At 34.9% G+C, this 17,478-nt stretch overlaps 2 protein-coding genes and 1 long non-coding RNA gene across 3 annotated transcripts; all 3 read left to right on the top strand.

Moving 5' to 3' along the window:
• The first annotated feature begins 441 nt into the window (after window positions 1-441).
• LOC146139860 (atlastin-2-like) lies at window positions 442-3,585 on the top strand. Its single transcript, XM_083392536.1, has 6 exons — window positions 442-462; window positions 633-767; window positions 1,052-1,219; window positions 2,139-2,355; window positions 2,572-2,756; window positions 3,490-3,585. Exons 1-6 carry the CDS (start codon window positions 442-444, stop codon window positions 3,583-3,585), a joined length of 822 nt encoding a protein of 273 aa, XP_083248662.1.
• A 1,292-nt stretch (window positions 3,586-4,877) lies between these two features.
• Window positions 4,878-5,543, top strand: LOC146139859 (uncharacterized). Its single transcript, XR_014501296.1, has 3 exons — window positions 4,878-4,945; window positions 5,180-5,251; window positions 5,357-5,543. It is a non-coding gene; the product is annotated as an uncharacterized LOC146139859 (long non-coding RNA).
• A 348-nt stretch (window positions 5,544-5,891) lies between these two features.
• On the top strand, window positions 5,892-10,845 carry LOC146139858 (uncharacterized). Its single transcript, XM_083391586.1, has 6 exons — window positions 5,892-6,008; window positions 6,152-6,346; window positions 7,460-7,531; window positions 7,947-8,141; window positions 9,585-9,656; window positions 10,662-10,845. Exons 1-6 carry the CDS (start codon window positions 6,000-6,002, stop codon window positions 10,809-10,811), a joined length of 693 nt encoding a protein of 230 aa, XP_083247712.1. The 5' UTR covers window positions 5,892-5,999; the 3' UTR covers window positions 10,812-10,845.
• The last annotated feature ends 6,633 nt before the right edge of the window (window positions 10,846-17,478 follow it).

Below are 17,478 nucleotides of genomic sequence, written 5' to 3'. Positions count from 1 at the left end.
TGCAATCTATTCGTTGGCTGGTGCTTTTCGCAAAGGAAAGTCTTTCATGCTCAACTTCTTTCTTCGATATTTACAATCATCCAAGCGAGCTCAAAGGGTTAGTAGTATACATTGATCAGTTGCTTCGTATAGTATAGTGTACAAGCGATTACTCAAATGCAACCGAACAAATATGATTCTTTGAACAATGCTGTGCATAAATCTTCGATTCAATGCGAGAAATGTTTGTGAAACTTACAATAACGATTATCTAAATAAGCTTTTTATTTTCTTGTCTTCAATTTAAAATAACCAAATCGTTTTTGAATTGTCACGAAGATTAGTTTTATCTGTAAAATTATTTATGGCACATATATTTTAGGCCGGGGAATTGGCTTAGTCAGAATAATTAATAACAGAAGAGAATTTAAAGCCCCATTGAAACTGGGCATATACTTTATCATGGGGCTCCAACCTACTGATGTAATAGATTTAAAGGAATCTATGTTCACCAATGACGCATGTACTGGTTGAACGTCATATCTCTACGAGCCAGCACTAGTTTAAGTACACAGAACAAAACTGTGAGATCCCAATTTGCTAACCAGTTCGCCTCTTTCAATATGACCATAAAGATTTTTGTTGCTTTTTAGGACAATGGTTGGTTGCGCGAAAAGGGCCAAGAACTGACAGAAGGTTTTGGATGGAGAGGCGGCTGTGAACGCATGACCACTGGAATATGGATCTGGGATGAACCGTTCTATATCGAAACTGCTTCAAAAGGAAAGGTATATTGTGCATGAGCCTTTGTTACACATATTCCTTTATCTATGGGCTTTTTGTTCAGTACATATTCGAATATATTTTATTTTGAATTAATATGCTCTATAGTTAAGGTGGTTAGTTAAAACTTTAAGAGACTATATAGTGCCTAATTTTGTCTATATTATTTAGTCGTATAATCAGAATGTCATCCAACAAGACAGATCTATATATAAAACAAATAACGATAGCGTTTAAAATTTGCACAAAATCATAATAAGTTATACATTTTTTTCATTTTTAAATTAAGGTGGCAATATTTCTCATGGACACCCAAGGTTCATTCGACAGCGAAGCAAATATGCAGCAATGCTCTGTTATATTTGCATTTAGTACTCTGATGAGCTCAATGCAAATTTTTAACATCAATCAACAGCTACAAGAAGATTATTTTCAGAATCTAGAGGTTCGAACTAACGTTTGTAGGTTCGACAGGCCAAAATATAAAATAATACTGCTACAAGTAAAATATTAAACATATTTTTTTAATTTATGTATTTATAATTTGTTTTTGTTATTTAAGTGTTAGAGGTTCTGAATGTTTACTTACTTACTTGGCGAATCTTTTGATGTATTCCTTTAACAGCTTTTTTGTGATTACGGCAAGGCAGCATCAAACAGTACACAACCTTCTCAGGCACAACGCTTTCAGGTTTGCTATTTAATGTTGGTGTAGCATGTACCGAAGTTTTTAATGTTGTTATGCGGGAACACGGATTCAATGTCACGTGATTTAATTGCAAATTTGTTTAAATAATTAAGTTAACAATTGAATACGGGGGACCTTTCGTACACCAAATTTGTTCTAAATTTTACAAGTTTTTCTCGGTACTAAAAAAAAAATAAACGTGAGACAAGTCTGACAGTTAAATACATTTTACCAAAATGATTATTTAATGTTTCGTAACACTTATCCGATCGTGTAAATGAAATACATTTATTTACAATTGGAAGGCCACCAACGATAAATTGATTAAAAGATTTTTCAAAAAGAAAATCGTTTAGTCACGAAATAATCCAATGTATTCTTATTAAATAGCCTCATGGTTATAAATAACTGATTTTAGTTCACTGCAATGTTGATAGGACGCATTAGGAATAAGACATGGCATATAATGTTAAACATGAAAAATTGTAAATAAAATGAAATATTTTAGTGACGCGATTCTTTACTTTATTTTTGTACTCTTCCCTAGTGTTGTCTATTTCCATATTGCAATTTTCGCCCTATTAGACTTCACTCCTTGTAAGTTCTCATAATCACGATGAAAATAACAGAAATCATGGGACGCTTCGTGTTGCTACTTTACATATATTTTGTTAGCTTTTTCTTGCAGAAATTGATGTTTTTAATCCGCGATTGGTCAGATACTGATTTTGAATATGGCATCGATGGTGGAAGAACATATATGCATAAAAAACTAAGCACGGACAACTGTAAAAAGGAATTAAAAACAGTGAGAAGAAACCTGAAGGAATCGTTTGAAGAGATGTCATGTTTTCTTATGCCTCACCCTGGAGAAACAGTAGCTGTGAGAGGAAAAGCTGATGGAAGTAAATTACGACTAGACGGTAGGATGGCCGGTCAATAAAACTAAATAACCTTATTCAAAGTTGTTTCACACAGACTTATCTGACGAACATCTTAGCGAAAGCGTTGAATGCACTTTACACAAATAATTTGGGGTACTTGCGTAGGGACCCCGGTTGTCTTTTAAATATATACCTTACATTTCAAACTATAAAATTATTTTTTGCATTCAAAACTAGACGTTAAACCGCTCTTCCTGGAATTTACTGACAGTTTGGTGAAACATTTATTTTCACCAAACAACATTCCCGTAAAAACATTTAACGGAAAAGTTGCATCAGGATACGAAGTGGTCACCTTCGCTCTGGCCTACTTTGACGTTTTCGAAAGCGGAAAAATGCCAGAAGTTACAACCATTTGGGAGGTAAACTAATGACTCATTTAATGCTTAAAACATTTTTATTTTTTATTTATCACTAAAGCGTGGGATAATTATAAAAAAATCTATGTAATGTAGGTTCGATACTCCAAATATTTTAGACATTTTTCCAACTTACAGTGAAGCCTGTTATCACGATGATCTTATGTCTGCCAGGCGGGGTCGCACAATCAGCATAAGACCACAAAAAGGCTTTCTATCAAAACCCGATTGAAAATTGATAAAAGCAACCTCTAAAACAAGTGTCGTACGGCCGCATGTGGCCGTCGATGAATAATTATGCGGTCGTTAACACATATTTTAACAAACATATGTTGGCGGCCTTGCCCGTGCTGCCATGAGTTTATGGTTGATATGCTAAAAGCAGATTAGAAATTTGTGCGACTGACGCAAAAATAAATCAGCGTAGTAGATATGTATCAACCTGAATGGTGATCTCACATAAATATAATATAAGAATTGATGATACATGATTAACGGCTAAGCAGGCATGTGGTAATGCGAGTTATCAGTGGAATTGAGGCAAAAGTGTGGGAAAGGTTGAGCGGTAGTTACAGAAAGCCGTGTTTAAGCGAACAAAATGGTGTGACTGCTTCTTAAACTTGTATTTAGCTCATGGAGGGAAAGAAGATACATTGAGGATTAAATGTCCAGACGCTAAAAGTATGTAGTTCGTTAATAGGCCAAAACCTATAAAAAAATATATCATAACCCACAGACAGTAGACCCAGAGTCCCAGGTCATCGAACTTGGTACCACCGTGGAAGTGCATGCGCACCGTTTTGACGAACATCCGGCTAGCTGCGTCACGTGACACTTTCAAAAACCCAATAATTATACCAGTAATGCCACATTTTTTGCGCTTCGCGCGATTAGACTACATTTCAGTTCTAGATTTTTGCACGAGATCATTAGAGAACAGCAAGTATATGTTAATTGTTCTATGACGTCACGTTATGACTTAACTTTTTGACGGCATCTCGAAAACAAATTTACTGGCGGCCGTGCGATCAATAAAGACGGTTATAGCGGCCGTCAACAGCTAAAAGTTTGGGCACCCTTGCTCCAAACCATATATGGACGTCTTTTCCCGCCTAGAGTCTTAGGAAATTCTTCTGTGGTCAAGTGTTTACTTGGTTTGTTGTTTAGTCCAATAATTCTATGTTCAAGTTAAATTATTTATTGTAAAGTTTTATTTTATTTATAAACTATAACAATAGCGCTTTAAGGATCAATTTTTAAATAAAACTCAAGCAAAAAAGAGTGATTTACGGGATATGTAAAACCATATAACTTAAATGGAAAACAAAAGATTTCAATGAACGAACCGGAACTCAAGCAAATATTTTCAAGTTCCCTAAACCAAACGTGCTGTCAAAAAACGGTTCCCTTCAGTTTTGCTACATGTTCAAAATTCTCGTAAAAATATTTCGTAAAATATTTCGTAAATATTGTTTGTTGATATATGCAAGAAAAAGGTTTTAAATAACGTTTATTATAAGATCTCCTAATTTTCAGCCTGTATAGGTAGCTGAAACGTCGAATAAAAGAAATAAGTACCTAAAAAGCTTCTTTTCAGTATATGCACAGGATACCTCTATTCTAGATATGTAAGCTATAGACTAACAGTTTGTCACCCAAAAGCATTTACTTAAGCTGCAACGGCTACTTTGTCCACGGGTTGCAAAATAATTTTTGTTAAACTGTAGCTGAACTAGATATTTTAATTTTCTTTGGAACGAAAGCGCGGCTAAATCATTTTACCAAAAAACTATTTCAACCCGAAAAGTTTGATTTCCTGAAATTAACCCATTATTGTCGCTTTATTAAGGCAAACGTAAAGGCATCCAGTGAAGCATCTCAAAAAAAGTTCTTGCGTGAATTTAAGGAAAAAATGGGAATGGTAAGTTTTGTGTTGCGTAAAGCTTAAAATATTCGTTACTTAATGTAATTGCAAATCCCACTTTCTGTAGAAAATATGCGAAGATAAACTTGTCTCCGAAACAGAGCTGCAACACGCTTATATGACTATAAGAGAAGAGGTGTTGCAATCATACGACAAGGAGCCAAAGATGGGATATCACTCCATTTTTGTCAAATCCGCGAGCAGAAGTTTGGAAAATGAAATGGACACACATGTGCAACTGCTTACACAAAGAAACAAACTCGTACGGGTGGGTAAAAATATTGTTGTTGTTGTTGTTGTTGTTAAACTGCATTATCTGTGGTTGGTCTTACTCGATAGGGGTGGTGAGGGGATGATAAGCATGTAGGGATAAACATAAAAAAATATTGAGGATTATGTCACTTCCAGGGAATATGTTCCACTTATAACGACATCTTTTTTTTTTATTAGTCTTTTTTTATTTCTGATATAAAAATCAACTTTTCTAAAATGCATTTTGCAGTTTCAATTGGAGAAAAAAATGACAAGCAATGTTAAAACTGCCGCAGAAATTTATCAAAAAGAACTTGAAAAGGTAAATATTGATTTATTTTAAAGGGTATTAGGTTTCATTTTTTTTTGTTTCATATCATGGTAGTGGTGAAGGTCGGCTTTACGTTTTGCGTATTTACTCTTGCAGTCGTGCGAAGGTAAGGCAGTGGATGTTAATCAATTGAATTCTATTGAAGAACGTTGTCGACAAGAAGCTCTTGTACATTTTAAACAAAAAATGGGAGAAATGCCAGATGAAATAAAACATAAAGGACAGAAAGACTTTAATAACCTTCTTAATCAAACTTATCAACGATATCAACCCGAAAATCAGCTTAAGCAGGTTGGATATAAATTGCTATAGCCAAAATAGATGTTGCAACATTTTGTGTTTCGAATCGAAACAATATTATATAAAAACACTATAAGAGATCAATAAGTTGCCGCAAACGTTTTAAATTTGATTATACACTACTCCTTTGCATAAATTGTCGTTATCAAATTCGATGTTTTTCCGGTAAGCATACTTTAAACAAAAAAAATTCTTAAACAAAAAAAATAAACTTGGAAAAGTATTTTTATCTTTGATTCTTCTTATGTATTTAATTTCTCCTTTGGAACAATTTCTGTTTAACAGTTAGGAAAATGGTAAATACCACATTAGGAAATTTAAAAGGTCAGGAATTAAAAAACCTTACTCTTTGAAAAGACTAAGAATTGTTTTGCAGGATAAGCTACATGATGACTTGAATACAGCCTCAAGAAATGCGTTGGGAGAATATCGAAGCCTAATGGAAGAGGTTGGTTCAGATTCCTGTTTATTCGACAGAGAGTTATAGGACTATATCCACGCTCAACTGTATTCTGTCAAAATGAGATGAACACTTATTTTTTTAAACAATGTTTTACATTTCACCTATTCGTACTGCACTACTACTTAAAGGACTGTAATGACCGCTTCATGTCCGAGGATCGAATAGCATCTTTGCACGAGTCGTCAAAAGAAAGGGCACTGCAGATGTTCGATTCTTCACCTGGAGTAAGCAACCATTTGTTGGGAAAAGATAAACGACAGGAATTGATTTCAAAAATTTTCACCGAAGGAAACAGATTCAAGAAAAACAACAAACAATATGAGGTCTCTGATAAGTTGTATTCTAATATTAATTCCAACACGAATAAATAAGAGTTTTTTAAACATTGCTAACAAGTTAAATGTAAAAAGTAATTTGAAAGCAGGAAACGTGTCTGTTTATTATAAAAATTTGCGTGATATTTAATTTAGACAATAGGTTTACGCCAGTGGTTCTTCACCAACCAATAACCCACTTAGCATGCCCGAGCTCTACTCCAACTGTTAACTATTTAGAATGATTTTGTTTGTTCCATGTTGCGTTTGTTGTTATTTCAGCTTTATTGCTCTACATCATGTTTTTGCGATTTGCCAAATTTTGGGCTACTATGTTTTATTGTATTTTTTTAGTTTTAAAGCAATATTTGCTATTTATTACAGCTGTTTTGGGCAGTGTTTAGTCAAATCAGTACATGGTTGATGGAGAACTAAGTTTAGCACAGGATTTGGACACCATGCCATCCTTTTCACAAACTTAACAACACAACTGCGAATAGTTTTGGCGCTTCGCGAGAACCTATCATACATATATCACAAATTGGGGAAACTCAGATTGCTTTGCGCGATTTGTATTGCAATTTCCAACATAGCTTTGCATTGTATGTCATCCCACCTTTTAGACACGATCAGCGCAATTTTTATTTTTTGCGCATATTGGGCGACATTTTTACGTGGTTTCGCTACACCTGTGGAGTCAATGCCTTCACAACCTTTTTGTCAAAATAAACTTGATAAAAAAACAATATACCAGGTGCGAGCCATTTTTTGTGTGCTGCCCAATGCGTTATCTCTCCTTTATGAAAGTTTACATAATTTAAAACAAATAAACGCATTATTTTTCGCGCTTCGAGCGATTGCAATTGCTTGTGTATTTTCATTTAGTCCCACTGATATGGAATCGATATCAGAAAATACGAAAATGTTTTTAGGATGATAATTGTTTAATATCTAAGGAGGCGCAAGACACAGGACAATTATGAAAGGGCGCGAGTGAATAAGAGGGTTAAGAACCACTAGCTTACACGTTTAAAAATAAATTATGAAGTTAATACGACATTACTCGAATTCAAAAAGCTTGTGGCCAAGATAATTGAAACAAAATCGTTTTTTTTTTTGCAGAAATTAGAAGGGCAAAATATGCTAGAGCAAATGAAACGTGCTAAAGATATCTACATCTCTGCCATGAATGAGGTGGGTCTATATCAGAGGCGTGCAACATACGGCCCGCGGGCCACAGCACGGCCCGCGCTACCTATATTACGTGGCCCGCACAGACTCCGTCAAGTAGCCCATTCGTTGTAATACTTTTCACTGTTTAAGAAGTTATTTGTAACGGAATAATTGGTATTTTTCATTTAGTATTGCGTCCACTGAGCGAACCTCCATTATTGCGTCATAGTGTGCATTTTAGTTGTCTGGCCCGCAGCACCATCATAACTATACATAATAGCCCGTTGCGATAAACAGTTGCACGCCCCTGGTCTATATAGTTATATACGTCTAGTATCATTTAATAACCAAATGGGAAAAATATAAATGTTCGACTCCTAGGATCATAAACGTTCTAAATAAAAATTGGCTATAGGTAATTGCTTTGCATTCTTAGGGTTGCGGAACAGAATACGTTGATGATAAGTTGATCGACAAAACTCACAAAAAGGCAAAGCTGCAAGCCAAACAAGCAATTCTTTCTTTGCATAATACAAAAGGTCCTGATTTTGTGGGTAAATGCCTGGTTGAACTAGATGACTTTCTAGACAACTCCCTAGAGCAAATAAAGAACAAAAATGATGCCAGAAAGGTGTGTATGTTTGGGGCGGTGTTGCTTTTTAACAATTCTAATCTTAAGTATGAAGCATACTTATCCAGCGTGAGAATTTCCAGCAACCTTCGAGCGTATTGTGCAACACCAATTAGTTCTAAATACCTTTACTAGGCTATTTGCCGACAGGAAAAGGAGCTGAAAACAATTCTGCGGAGCGGTAAAATACACAAGATTAGCAAGAAATATTTGTATTTATGTGGTCAAAACTGTTATGACAATAGTTTGGGAGGACATAGCCTTGTTTTCTTTTCTTATTGGATCTAACCCTAGATTTGCCATGACCCCGATTCGTCTATCTATAGGTACAGGCTACACTTTTAAAATATTTCAGAAATTTTGATTACATATTATATAGATGTATAAAAACTTCCAACCAGATGATTATATTTGAGCTTTACCCTTCATAATAAATTTTATTTAAAACATTTAGTTGTATCCAGGTTAGCAAAATCTTGCCAGCCAAGCATTTTTGATCCAAATTCTTTGTTTTTGGTCTTATCCTTTCAGTTAAAGGCGGTGTTTAAACCTTGCCATGTTTAGGCGATATATTTGTTTTCCAAATGCCTTTTATAACCAAATATATATTTCCGGCAAATGTAGTACGGAATGTTCTATACACATCATCGATTTAAAAACCATGAGAATAAATATGTGAAAAAACAATACATTTTCTTGTTAAATAGATCTTTGCAAAAATCAAAAATTTATAAAGATATTCTTTTGCACCAATTTAATGTTTTTTTTGTCTGATTCGTTGGCCGACATAGTCGTCAAGTCGCCAGCGTTCTGCCATACTGGTTGTATTGTACTAATGTACTGGAATCAAACAAAATAAGTGTAAGTGTGCGTTATTGTTATTTTAACTGGGTAACTGGGTCGGTACAATTGTTTGGGTTAATATATTGATTTATGCCAGCATCAGGTGCGCAACGATGAGCGACCCTAAGTTTCGGATGTCGGCGGCGACTCGTAATTTCCTTGTTTCTGCTACAAAGTCAGATTGAGATTCTTTAGTTGATATTGGTGCTGTGCTACTACTTTTTAGTTTGGTGCTGTACTACTTACTTTTTAGTTGATATTGGTTGTGTACTACTAATTTAATCAGCAAAATATAAGTAACATGACCAGATGGACAGTAACGGGTTGCGTAAGTGAAAAGTTACCACCACACTCGGGAAGACACAAAAACTTTCCTAATGCACTCCTCACTGCGCTAAACTTTGTTAACAGAGTTATAGAAACGAGCTTTATTCTGTACCAAGTAAAATTAATTAGTAATTATTAATGAATTCGCATTAATTCCACTTAAGCATAATTTTTTTTCTAGGCTTGTTGTTAGCCTAAAAATGGAAATGTTATAATATGCCTTTTGAAATAGAAACCCAATTGCATTTTATCTTTGCTGTTATTTACTTTTAGCAAAAACGTTGCAGTACATTCGAAAATACGAAACAGCGTACATATCACTGCTATCGAAAAGAGCTTGGAGAAGTAAGTGTTCCATAAACGGTTTAATTTTACTTTGATTGTTTGTTGTTGAATTCTGTTAATAACATTTGTTGCTAACCATGACTTACCAAGTTATAGGTATTTAACCAATTTTCATTAATCCATTTATTTATTTGTACCAGACAAGGATATCAAAATCGTAACTTCTCGCTGCGCATAATGTATGTTTATAAAATTGCGCAAACAATTTAGACCTGTGGTTCCAACCTTTTTGTACCCACGGCCCTTTTTGATGCTTTCGATTAGTGACGGACCCCTTACATATTTCTGGTGTAACATCTGCAATTGGTTATTTTTAGTAAATCAGTATGTCGGCCTAGTGCACCTATGCTTGGTAAAGTAACAGACCACGTCAAAATTATGTCACGTTTATTGTTATTTCTGCTGCTGCAACTATAAATCAAGTCTTAAAATGCGTGGTTGTGTTTTAACAATGCTATATAGAGTAGACACATGTCATCTTTACGAACGAAAGCAAAAACATAAACAAAAATCAAGTACAAGTGAGCTGTTGTAATGCTGGCTTCCGTTTTACACTATATTTGTGTTACATCACAATGGAAGTGTTATGTCATACTCAATGCGATTAATAAAATGTTTCAATGTTATTTGTCACTGATCTCGGTTGTGAGCAAGCATGTTTCCAAGGGTTAATTATTTTAATAAAGGTATATTTAAACGTTTTTGCGGACCCCCTGAAAACGTTTTGCGGACCCCCGAGACAACAGGGGACGTGGCGTTATTTTGCACAATGTGCGCAAAAATGTGCACGCCAAAATGTGCAAAAAATGTGCGCATATTTTAAACTGCCTTCAAAAATGTGCGCACTTTTTGCAGAAAATGTTCGCATCCCCGTCTCCCCCGAGAACCACTTATTTAGACTATAACACGCCAAAAATTATTTAAATTTTTAACCCTAAAGAATGATTTGCACAAGAGAGTGTTACTTTTAAGCGCCTAATTTAAGAATCTCGTTTTCGTGTTAAGCCAAAGTTGCCATGTGAGAAAGAAAATGATTTATACCAACGTCATCGCAAGCAGCTTGAATGGGCTCTTGAGGAATACGACATTCTAATAGAACAAAAGGAACCACTCATCGAGTTTGACCATCGAGGAAAGACCTCCGACACAAGATGAGTGAGCTGTACGAGTCGACGCGTCAAAAGAATATACGTAACACGGTGACCAATGCCTTTAAAATAAAATACAGATTGATGGTCGGTTCACACATTTTTTTGTATAATACATGTATGCTTACTTAAAACAAAAAAGTTTTTTTGAGAAACAGATACGATTCGAACTTTTGAATTTATACAATATTTATTGTACACCGGAGTGGTATTTAAATTTGACAGCGTATGTTATATTTTGTACATGAAACATAATTTTATTAAAAAATATCGGCCCAAATTAAAGGTATAATTAAGTTCGTCATACTAACAGATTTTTAGAAGATTTAATTTTTTTCATTCGAATATATTGGCCTGATGAAGCACGGTTGTGCGCAATTGCAATTTTTTTTAACCTGTCTCGTATTAAAATTTCGCTTTAGATGAACACAGCAATCAATTAAGGTTAATTTAAAGAAAACACCTTAATTAAGAGAACACCCCAATTCAAAGTGAACACCCTCATTCCTAATTAAACCATCAACTGTTTGTTTATGGAAGTTTATAAGCGGGTTCAATGACTATTTTATTTCAAAATAAGTTTGGATATGATGGACAAATCGGTTTTAGCTGAAGAATGCCGTACTACGTATTTGGATTCAGGATGTTTTTATATAGAAAGAAGCACGAAAATCAATCGAAACAGAATTAGAAAAAGGAAGAAGCATTTACATGGAAAAAATGTCCAAGGTTAGTCACGCTCGCTTTTGAAAAAATAAACTACGGTATTATTATATTAAAGCACAAATAATCTCCACAGTGAGCTTTAATTAACGAACATTGACGTTTTACAGTTGAACGGCATAATTGCGTTGTGATTAAACATAACAATCTTTCTTGTTTATTTATTTTATTAAGACCTGCGAAGAAGACTATGTGGAGGAAAAAGAACTAAGGCGAGATCACGAGTTATGCAAAAATAGCTTCCTAGTTGCTGGCTTCTTAAAAAGCGGAGGCCAACCAGAGCCTTATTTCCAAAAGGAAATGATTGAGAAATTTGAAAAAGAACTTGATCTTCAGTATTCGACGTACCAACTGCTAAATGAGTCACACAAGGGATTTTTCCGCAAAGGGAAAGATCAAATCATTGGCGTTTTGAAACAGTTAACAAAAAATAAGTAAACAGCGAGTTTATCGTATGATGTATATAAACGATTACCGACTCACTTGGCCTTGTTGTATGACAAGACTACATTTGAAACAAAAGTGGGCAAAGTACCCGGCATTGCTAAACCAAGTGTGTATAGCAATCATTTGTACCGGGCAGGTTCAACTGTTACTCTAAATTTGTACTGCCTTTATCCTTTTTACGCTGGTAATGTTAAGCGGTATTACAGATTGTTTTCTACACATCAAACGAAAATAAAGTTTTATTTTAGCATGTCATTTTACCATGGTAACCGGTCACGCAAATTTCCATGCTATAACGTATATAACAAGGCGTTATCGGTTAAACCATTGATTTCAAAAATGTCCCTTCCCCACTTGTTTTCAAATTGCTGTCGGGCCCCACAATAAATATAACGTCATAAAAGTATGTTTTTGGTTTGACCTTTTAAAACAAACATGCACCACAAAAAAATTGCCATGCTTCTCCGATGGATAGCCAGTGGGTTAAGGACCTGTTTTTGGATAGGCAATAGCGGTTTAGGTATTGGCGCGTTAGCAGTTAAAAAACTCTGCTGGAATCAATGTGATGAAATTTCCTAATGCTTCACTCTCACAACAACGCATTTTCGATGAGGTGTGTGTGACCCGTTCGGCAAAATATCTTTATTGACTTTGTAGCTGTAAAAACTAACCGCTTGATCAATTTTTCATTTCGATGTATAAAATAGCACCTGATTCATAATACCAAAAGTGTGATCAATTTATTTCGTATGACATTTAACCAGCAAATCCAGTTGCGCAAGTTAGAGTGAGTGTTCGTTATAACAAGTTTAATCGCTATATTGGTACGCATATAAGGTTGTGTTCAGCAAACACTGTGGCGAAATCTTCATTTCCGAAAATGTTTAGAACCAGGGGTTTTTCTGGAACAATAAAAATGTCGTACCGAAGCACTTTTTAAGATGACATCATCAAGTTACGTCAAACCGTGACGAGGTACATCCATCTAAATAAAAAGATCCTATCGGACTTTTTGTTTGATAAAGCACAAAAAAGGCATATCGGAGTTATCGGAGTTTTTGTTTGATAAAGCACACAAAGATGGAACTAAATCTCAGTTGAAATACATTTAATGAGATGGCGAGAATGCCTGGTCAAAAATTATATTTTTCTTTACGGTACGGCGTACCATTTTTCACCGGGACGCCGCTCAGGTAGCAAATCTTGCCGTTGCAGACCATTTCGTCTTACCTTCACCACTGTTAGGAACTCTCCATAAATCGTACACCGAGACAAAACAGGGGATGGTCCAGAATTTAAGAGAATTAATCCACAACATAAGGTCGCAAAGCAGGCAACTTAATATACTTGTTGAGCCCAGTTGAACACGTGCCTTGGTGTGCAGTGAAATCGAGACTAAAAGTATTTGATATGATTTTGCCGAACGCTAGAAGCTAAAAACATTGTCATTTATGGCTGAAACTGGTATACGTGCAAACAAGAAGGAGATCTGGCATATTGGCCAGGACAAAAAAGGTGTAGTGTCTGAAGTGTATAGATATTTTTGCTAAACAATTGGAAGTAACTTGGTTCCCACAGGTTTGACTGAGAAAGCCTTATTCAAACAGCGATAGCCTGCAATAACCTATTAGAATTTGTTTAATTAGCTTTTCCTAAAGATATTCCGTAATAGTAATTTAAACAGGGAAACCATGTTTGCCATTTACTTAATGTTTAAATAGGCTTATCGCCTTGGCGCAGGAGAAATGAATTTATCTTGCAACGTTTGTTTCAGAGAGTGTTATTGTGTAAAAGCATTTCAATATAGGGCTGAATCGAAGAAATAGTGTCAAAACGAAACACAATTAAGTCAATTTATGTAAGAAAAATGTTATACCTAGGGAAATCAGGGGTCGGCAACCTTTTTTGCAATGCGGACCGGTTCAAAACTGAATTTATTTCGCGGACAGGCCATAAAACAAATATAGGCCAACATTTAGGGAAATTTATTACAACTCTTTTCAATGCAAACTTTAAGCTTGTTTTGCCGCTGAGAGATGCTACCACCTAGAGATTATTATACTTAATAAAACGGCCGCAAAGCAATTAAACCCAACCGCGGCTCATTTGAAGCCGCTTTTTTTAAGGCCTTTACGTTTTTATGTTGAATTTAGAATATTTTTTTTAATAAGTTTAACTTGTATACTATTATCGCCTATTCCTCTATCTTGTAAAAAAATGGCAAAAAAGCATTCTTTTAGATGAATCCACTTTGTATTATATATAATACCATATTTCAGATCCCTTTTATGACCAGGCCATACAGGACACTTTCAATAGTTTAGTTACGTAATAAAAAAATAAAATAATGGCAATATGAAAAAGTATGAACTATCGACTGGCGCCTGAATGGTATAGAATAGACATTCGAACAACGCTTGCCAGATTTTTTGACACTAAACAAAAAGTGGTTGGTGTCAGAAGATTCATTCATCTTTTGGTTTTTTTCTGTCATTTTATAGAGGCTTTCTAAAAGTAATTAAAATGCATTTGTTGTTTTCGAAACCTTCCCTGCTTAAATACAAAAATAAGAAATTATGTCATTATCGTTTGCATGAATTTATTCTATAGCACTTTAGGTTATCACACTCGAACATCAAAAATCACTATTTTTTGATATTGTACTATAAGTAGTAAGGAGATTTTGCAATAAAAATATCTATTTTTGGGTGTTGTGAACTTGCTATGTGTAACTCATATAGCCACGGCACACGTTCTTTTCAACCTTACGAGAGCTTGATAGTAATTGTGATTTTTTGTCATATCAATCAACCATGGAGTATATTTAAATGAAATTTAATGTGCTATGAAACTAAAAATTAATCCAAATTTGTTTACTTTTTTCCGGCTTTTTTACGTTGGGTTTAAATCAAAATTTTAATCGGGCAACCCGGGACCGGTAACGAACTTTTTGCGGACCGGCGGTTGCCGACCACTGGATAGCTCATCTAAATCTGGGGCAAATAACGGTTTACAATAGCGGACCAGAAATGCTGTCGCAAGCCACGTTGGTTTAAAAGAGTTTTTTTACGCATTTTTATTTTTTAACTGTACAACAGATGAGCAAGAAAAAAGTAATTGTATAGGAAATCGTGTATGTGGTACTTATACACGTCACAAACACACACAAGTGATGATATTTTCGGACCAAGTTTAAAATTCTTACCCTTGCATTATGCCACAAGAATATTGCTGCATCTTGTTAGATCTTTTCAAAATTATACCATAAAAAATCCTAAATTATACCTAAAGTTTATTTTTCGTTACTATACCCGTCTTATTAAGCTGGTTCTTTTCTGTTGACAGTGCTGTGAACTAAGGCTTTTAAATTTTTTAGTTCCTCTGCGAATCGAAGGTTATGAAGGCGCGTCAAGCATTAGGTGCGTTTATATAATTACAAAATAAAACCATGGTTTTGGTGGGATTGTAGAACAAGGCGTCCTGCTTACAGGGGTGCATATCACTGGCGGAAAAAGCGATTACGGTTATGTGGGTAATTACCAGTTTCAAAATTATATCTCGTGAAACATACAAAGATAAAATTTTGCAACTGTCTTCTGGCGTTTTATTTTTTTGGCATTTTCTGTGCTGTTCAAAATGAAAAAAACATCTATGGTTCTTTGTGTTATTAACAGCTGATTTTACACACTCGTCGTTGGATATCTGAACTCCTACGCCAAGTATAGTGGTAAATCCGTTAGGCAATCGCAAGCTTATTCCGATCTAAGACTTTTAAACTAACCGTCGGGGTATATGGAAAATATTATGTGGTAAACGTTTCGTCATACAAGCCGTAGTCGAAACATCAAGAGACTTTTAACCTGTTTAGTAATTTGGCGGTTCACAGCTGTAGTTGGTTCGCAGTAATTAAGCTTGATAAAACTAAGTGTAAACAACATTAGTACACATTATATTGTACCTAATGGTACAAGTAAGCCAAAAGAGTTCGATACTTGTTGTGATGAAATTAATACCGGAACAAATGACCGGTAAACAATATGTTCTTTTTACCAAGCCATGTCGCTAACTATTTTTGGCCCTTAATTTTTTTTATTTACGTAAATCTCTCTTTTTAAAATGATAATTTTGCTTAACCAATCGATATAAATGCGCCATTTGCACTACGGGTTACTCTTTACGTTCGTTCTGTTTAGCCATCCATAAATGGGGTCAATGGTCCTCACGAGTTGTTTGCCATAAATGTATTAATAGCATAATATCAAGCAATAACGACATTATCGATTACTAAAGAATGTCCATACATTAGAAATAGCTGCAGTAAATTTACAACAGGTTTAAACCAGTATTACCACACAAAATCATGACTTGCGATGCTGTCAAGGACGCGTTACTGCGTGGGTGACACGGGTGGTTCTATAATTTTCATCAAGTGAGGCATGAAAAGGTTATTATAACGCGCAGCCATAAAACATCCAATTTGAAAACACCCGGTGTTCTCGAGCAAACTAAACAATTGCGTTTGCATAGTTTAAGTTGCATATTTTAAATTTGAAAGGAGACGTGAAGAGTTCGGCAATTTAAAAAGATTCGCATATTTGTAGATATGATGTGGTTTGTAAAATAATTTGTCAGAAATTTTTGCATGGCGCCTTTCGAGCTGATAAGGTTTCGTTCAAACGGTCTAAATCTAAAACATATTCGAAAAAAATTATTTCGTCTGATTTATTGAATTATTATCGTAAAAGGAATGTTTAATTTAGATAGCAAATTTGGCAAAAATTAAAATTTTTTGGGGGGGATGTCCTGGTGTCTCACTTTGATCGGCTCTTGCTCGTGAGTGCATCATACCATTTTCCACGTACTGTGGAAGTATCACTCTGTCAGACCGTTTAGTCACTTTAGTCGTTTGTTATATATTTATGGCATGCTCATGAATCGCATTATTATGTTATATGTGACTGATTTCTAGTAATCCACCGATGGTGCTCAAGGCGAAACATACATTATGTTTTTATTTGACTGGTATCGTTTTACAACCGAACAAAGCTGCTTCTTTTGTGTTTTAACAGGTGCCCTTTGTTGTTAGTGGACTGTTACCGGATAGGTGTAGGCCTAGTTCCTCTTTTCAGCGTACCATGCTGTAATACGGCAAACGTGTAGCCTAGTCTTATCTTGGCTGCTGTACTCACTTATACCGCTTCAACAAATAAATGGTAAGTTTATCAATAATAGCTATGTTTGAAAAAACAAAGTTACTTCGGTTGAATTACTTATTCGATCTGTGGCTTATTATGTTTTAACAGTAAAATAGTCAAATTTATTAACGTTTAAAACCTTATCGACAAGCTAATATAGGTTGTACAACTATCGGATATTGGAAACAATACCACATACCTTTGTATTACTTCTTTTAGGATAACAAAGTCTTACAAGATTACGTGATCAACATCATTCAAGAAATAGTAGAGGACTTTAAAAAGGAATTGCATCAGGTTTGTTAAAAT

Source organism: Ascidiella aspersa, chromosome 6, assembly GCF_963924565.1.
Source record: "Ascidiella aspersa chromosome 6, kaAscAspe10.2, whole genome shotgun sequence".
NCBI lineage: Eukaryota > Metazoa > Chordata > Ascidiacea > Phlebobranchia > Ascidiidae > Ascidiella > Ascidiella aspersa.
The sequence above is the reverse complement of the archived record's forward strand: the minus strand, read 5'-3'. Positions and strand labels throughout refer to the sequence as shown.

Coding starts and splice junctions, on each gene's coding strand:
- LOC146139860 (XM_083392536.1), top strand. CDS start 442: ATGGGGCTCCAACCTACTGAT. Junction 2,356..2,571: donor GAGAGGAAAAGCTGATGGAA/GTAAATTACGAC, acceptor ATTCAAAACTAG/ACGTTAAACCGCTCTTCCTG. Junction 2,757..3,489: donor AAGTTACAACCATTTGGGAG/GTAAACTAATGA, acceptor CATAACCCACAG/ACAGTAGACCCAGAGTCCCA.
- LOC146139858 (XM_083391586.1), top strand. Junction 8,142..9,584: donor ACAAAAATGATGCCAGAAAG/GTGTGTATGTTT, acceptor ATTTACTTTTAG/CAAAAACGTTGCAGTACATT. Junction 9,657..10,661: donor ATCGAAAAGAGCTTGGAGAA/GTAAGTGTTCCA, acceptor TTTCGTGTTAAG/CCAAAGTTGCCATGTGAGAA.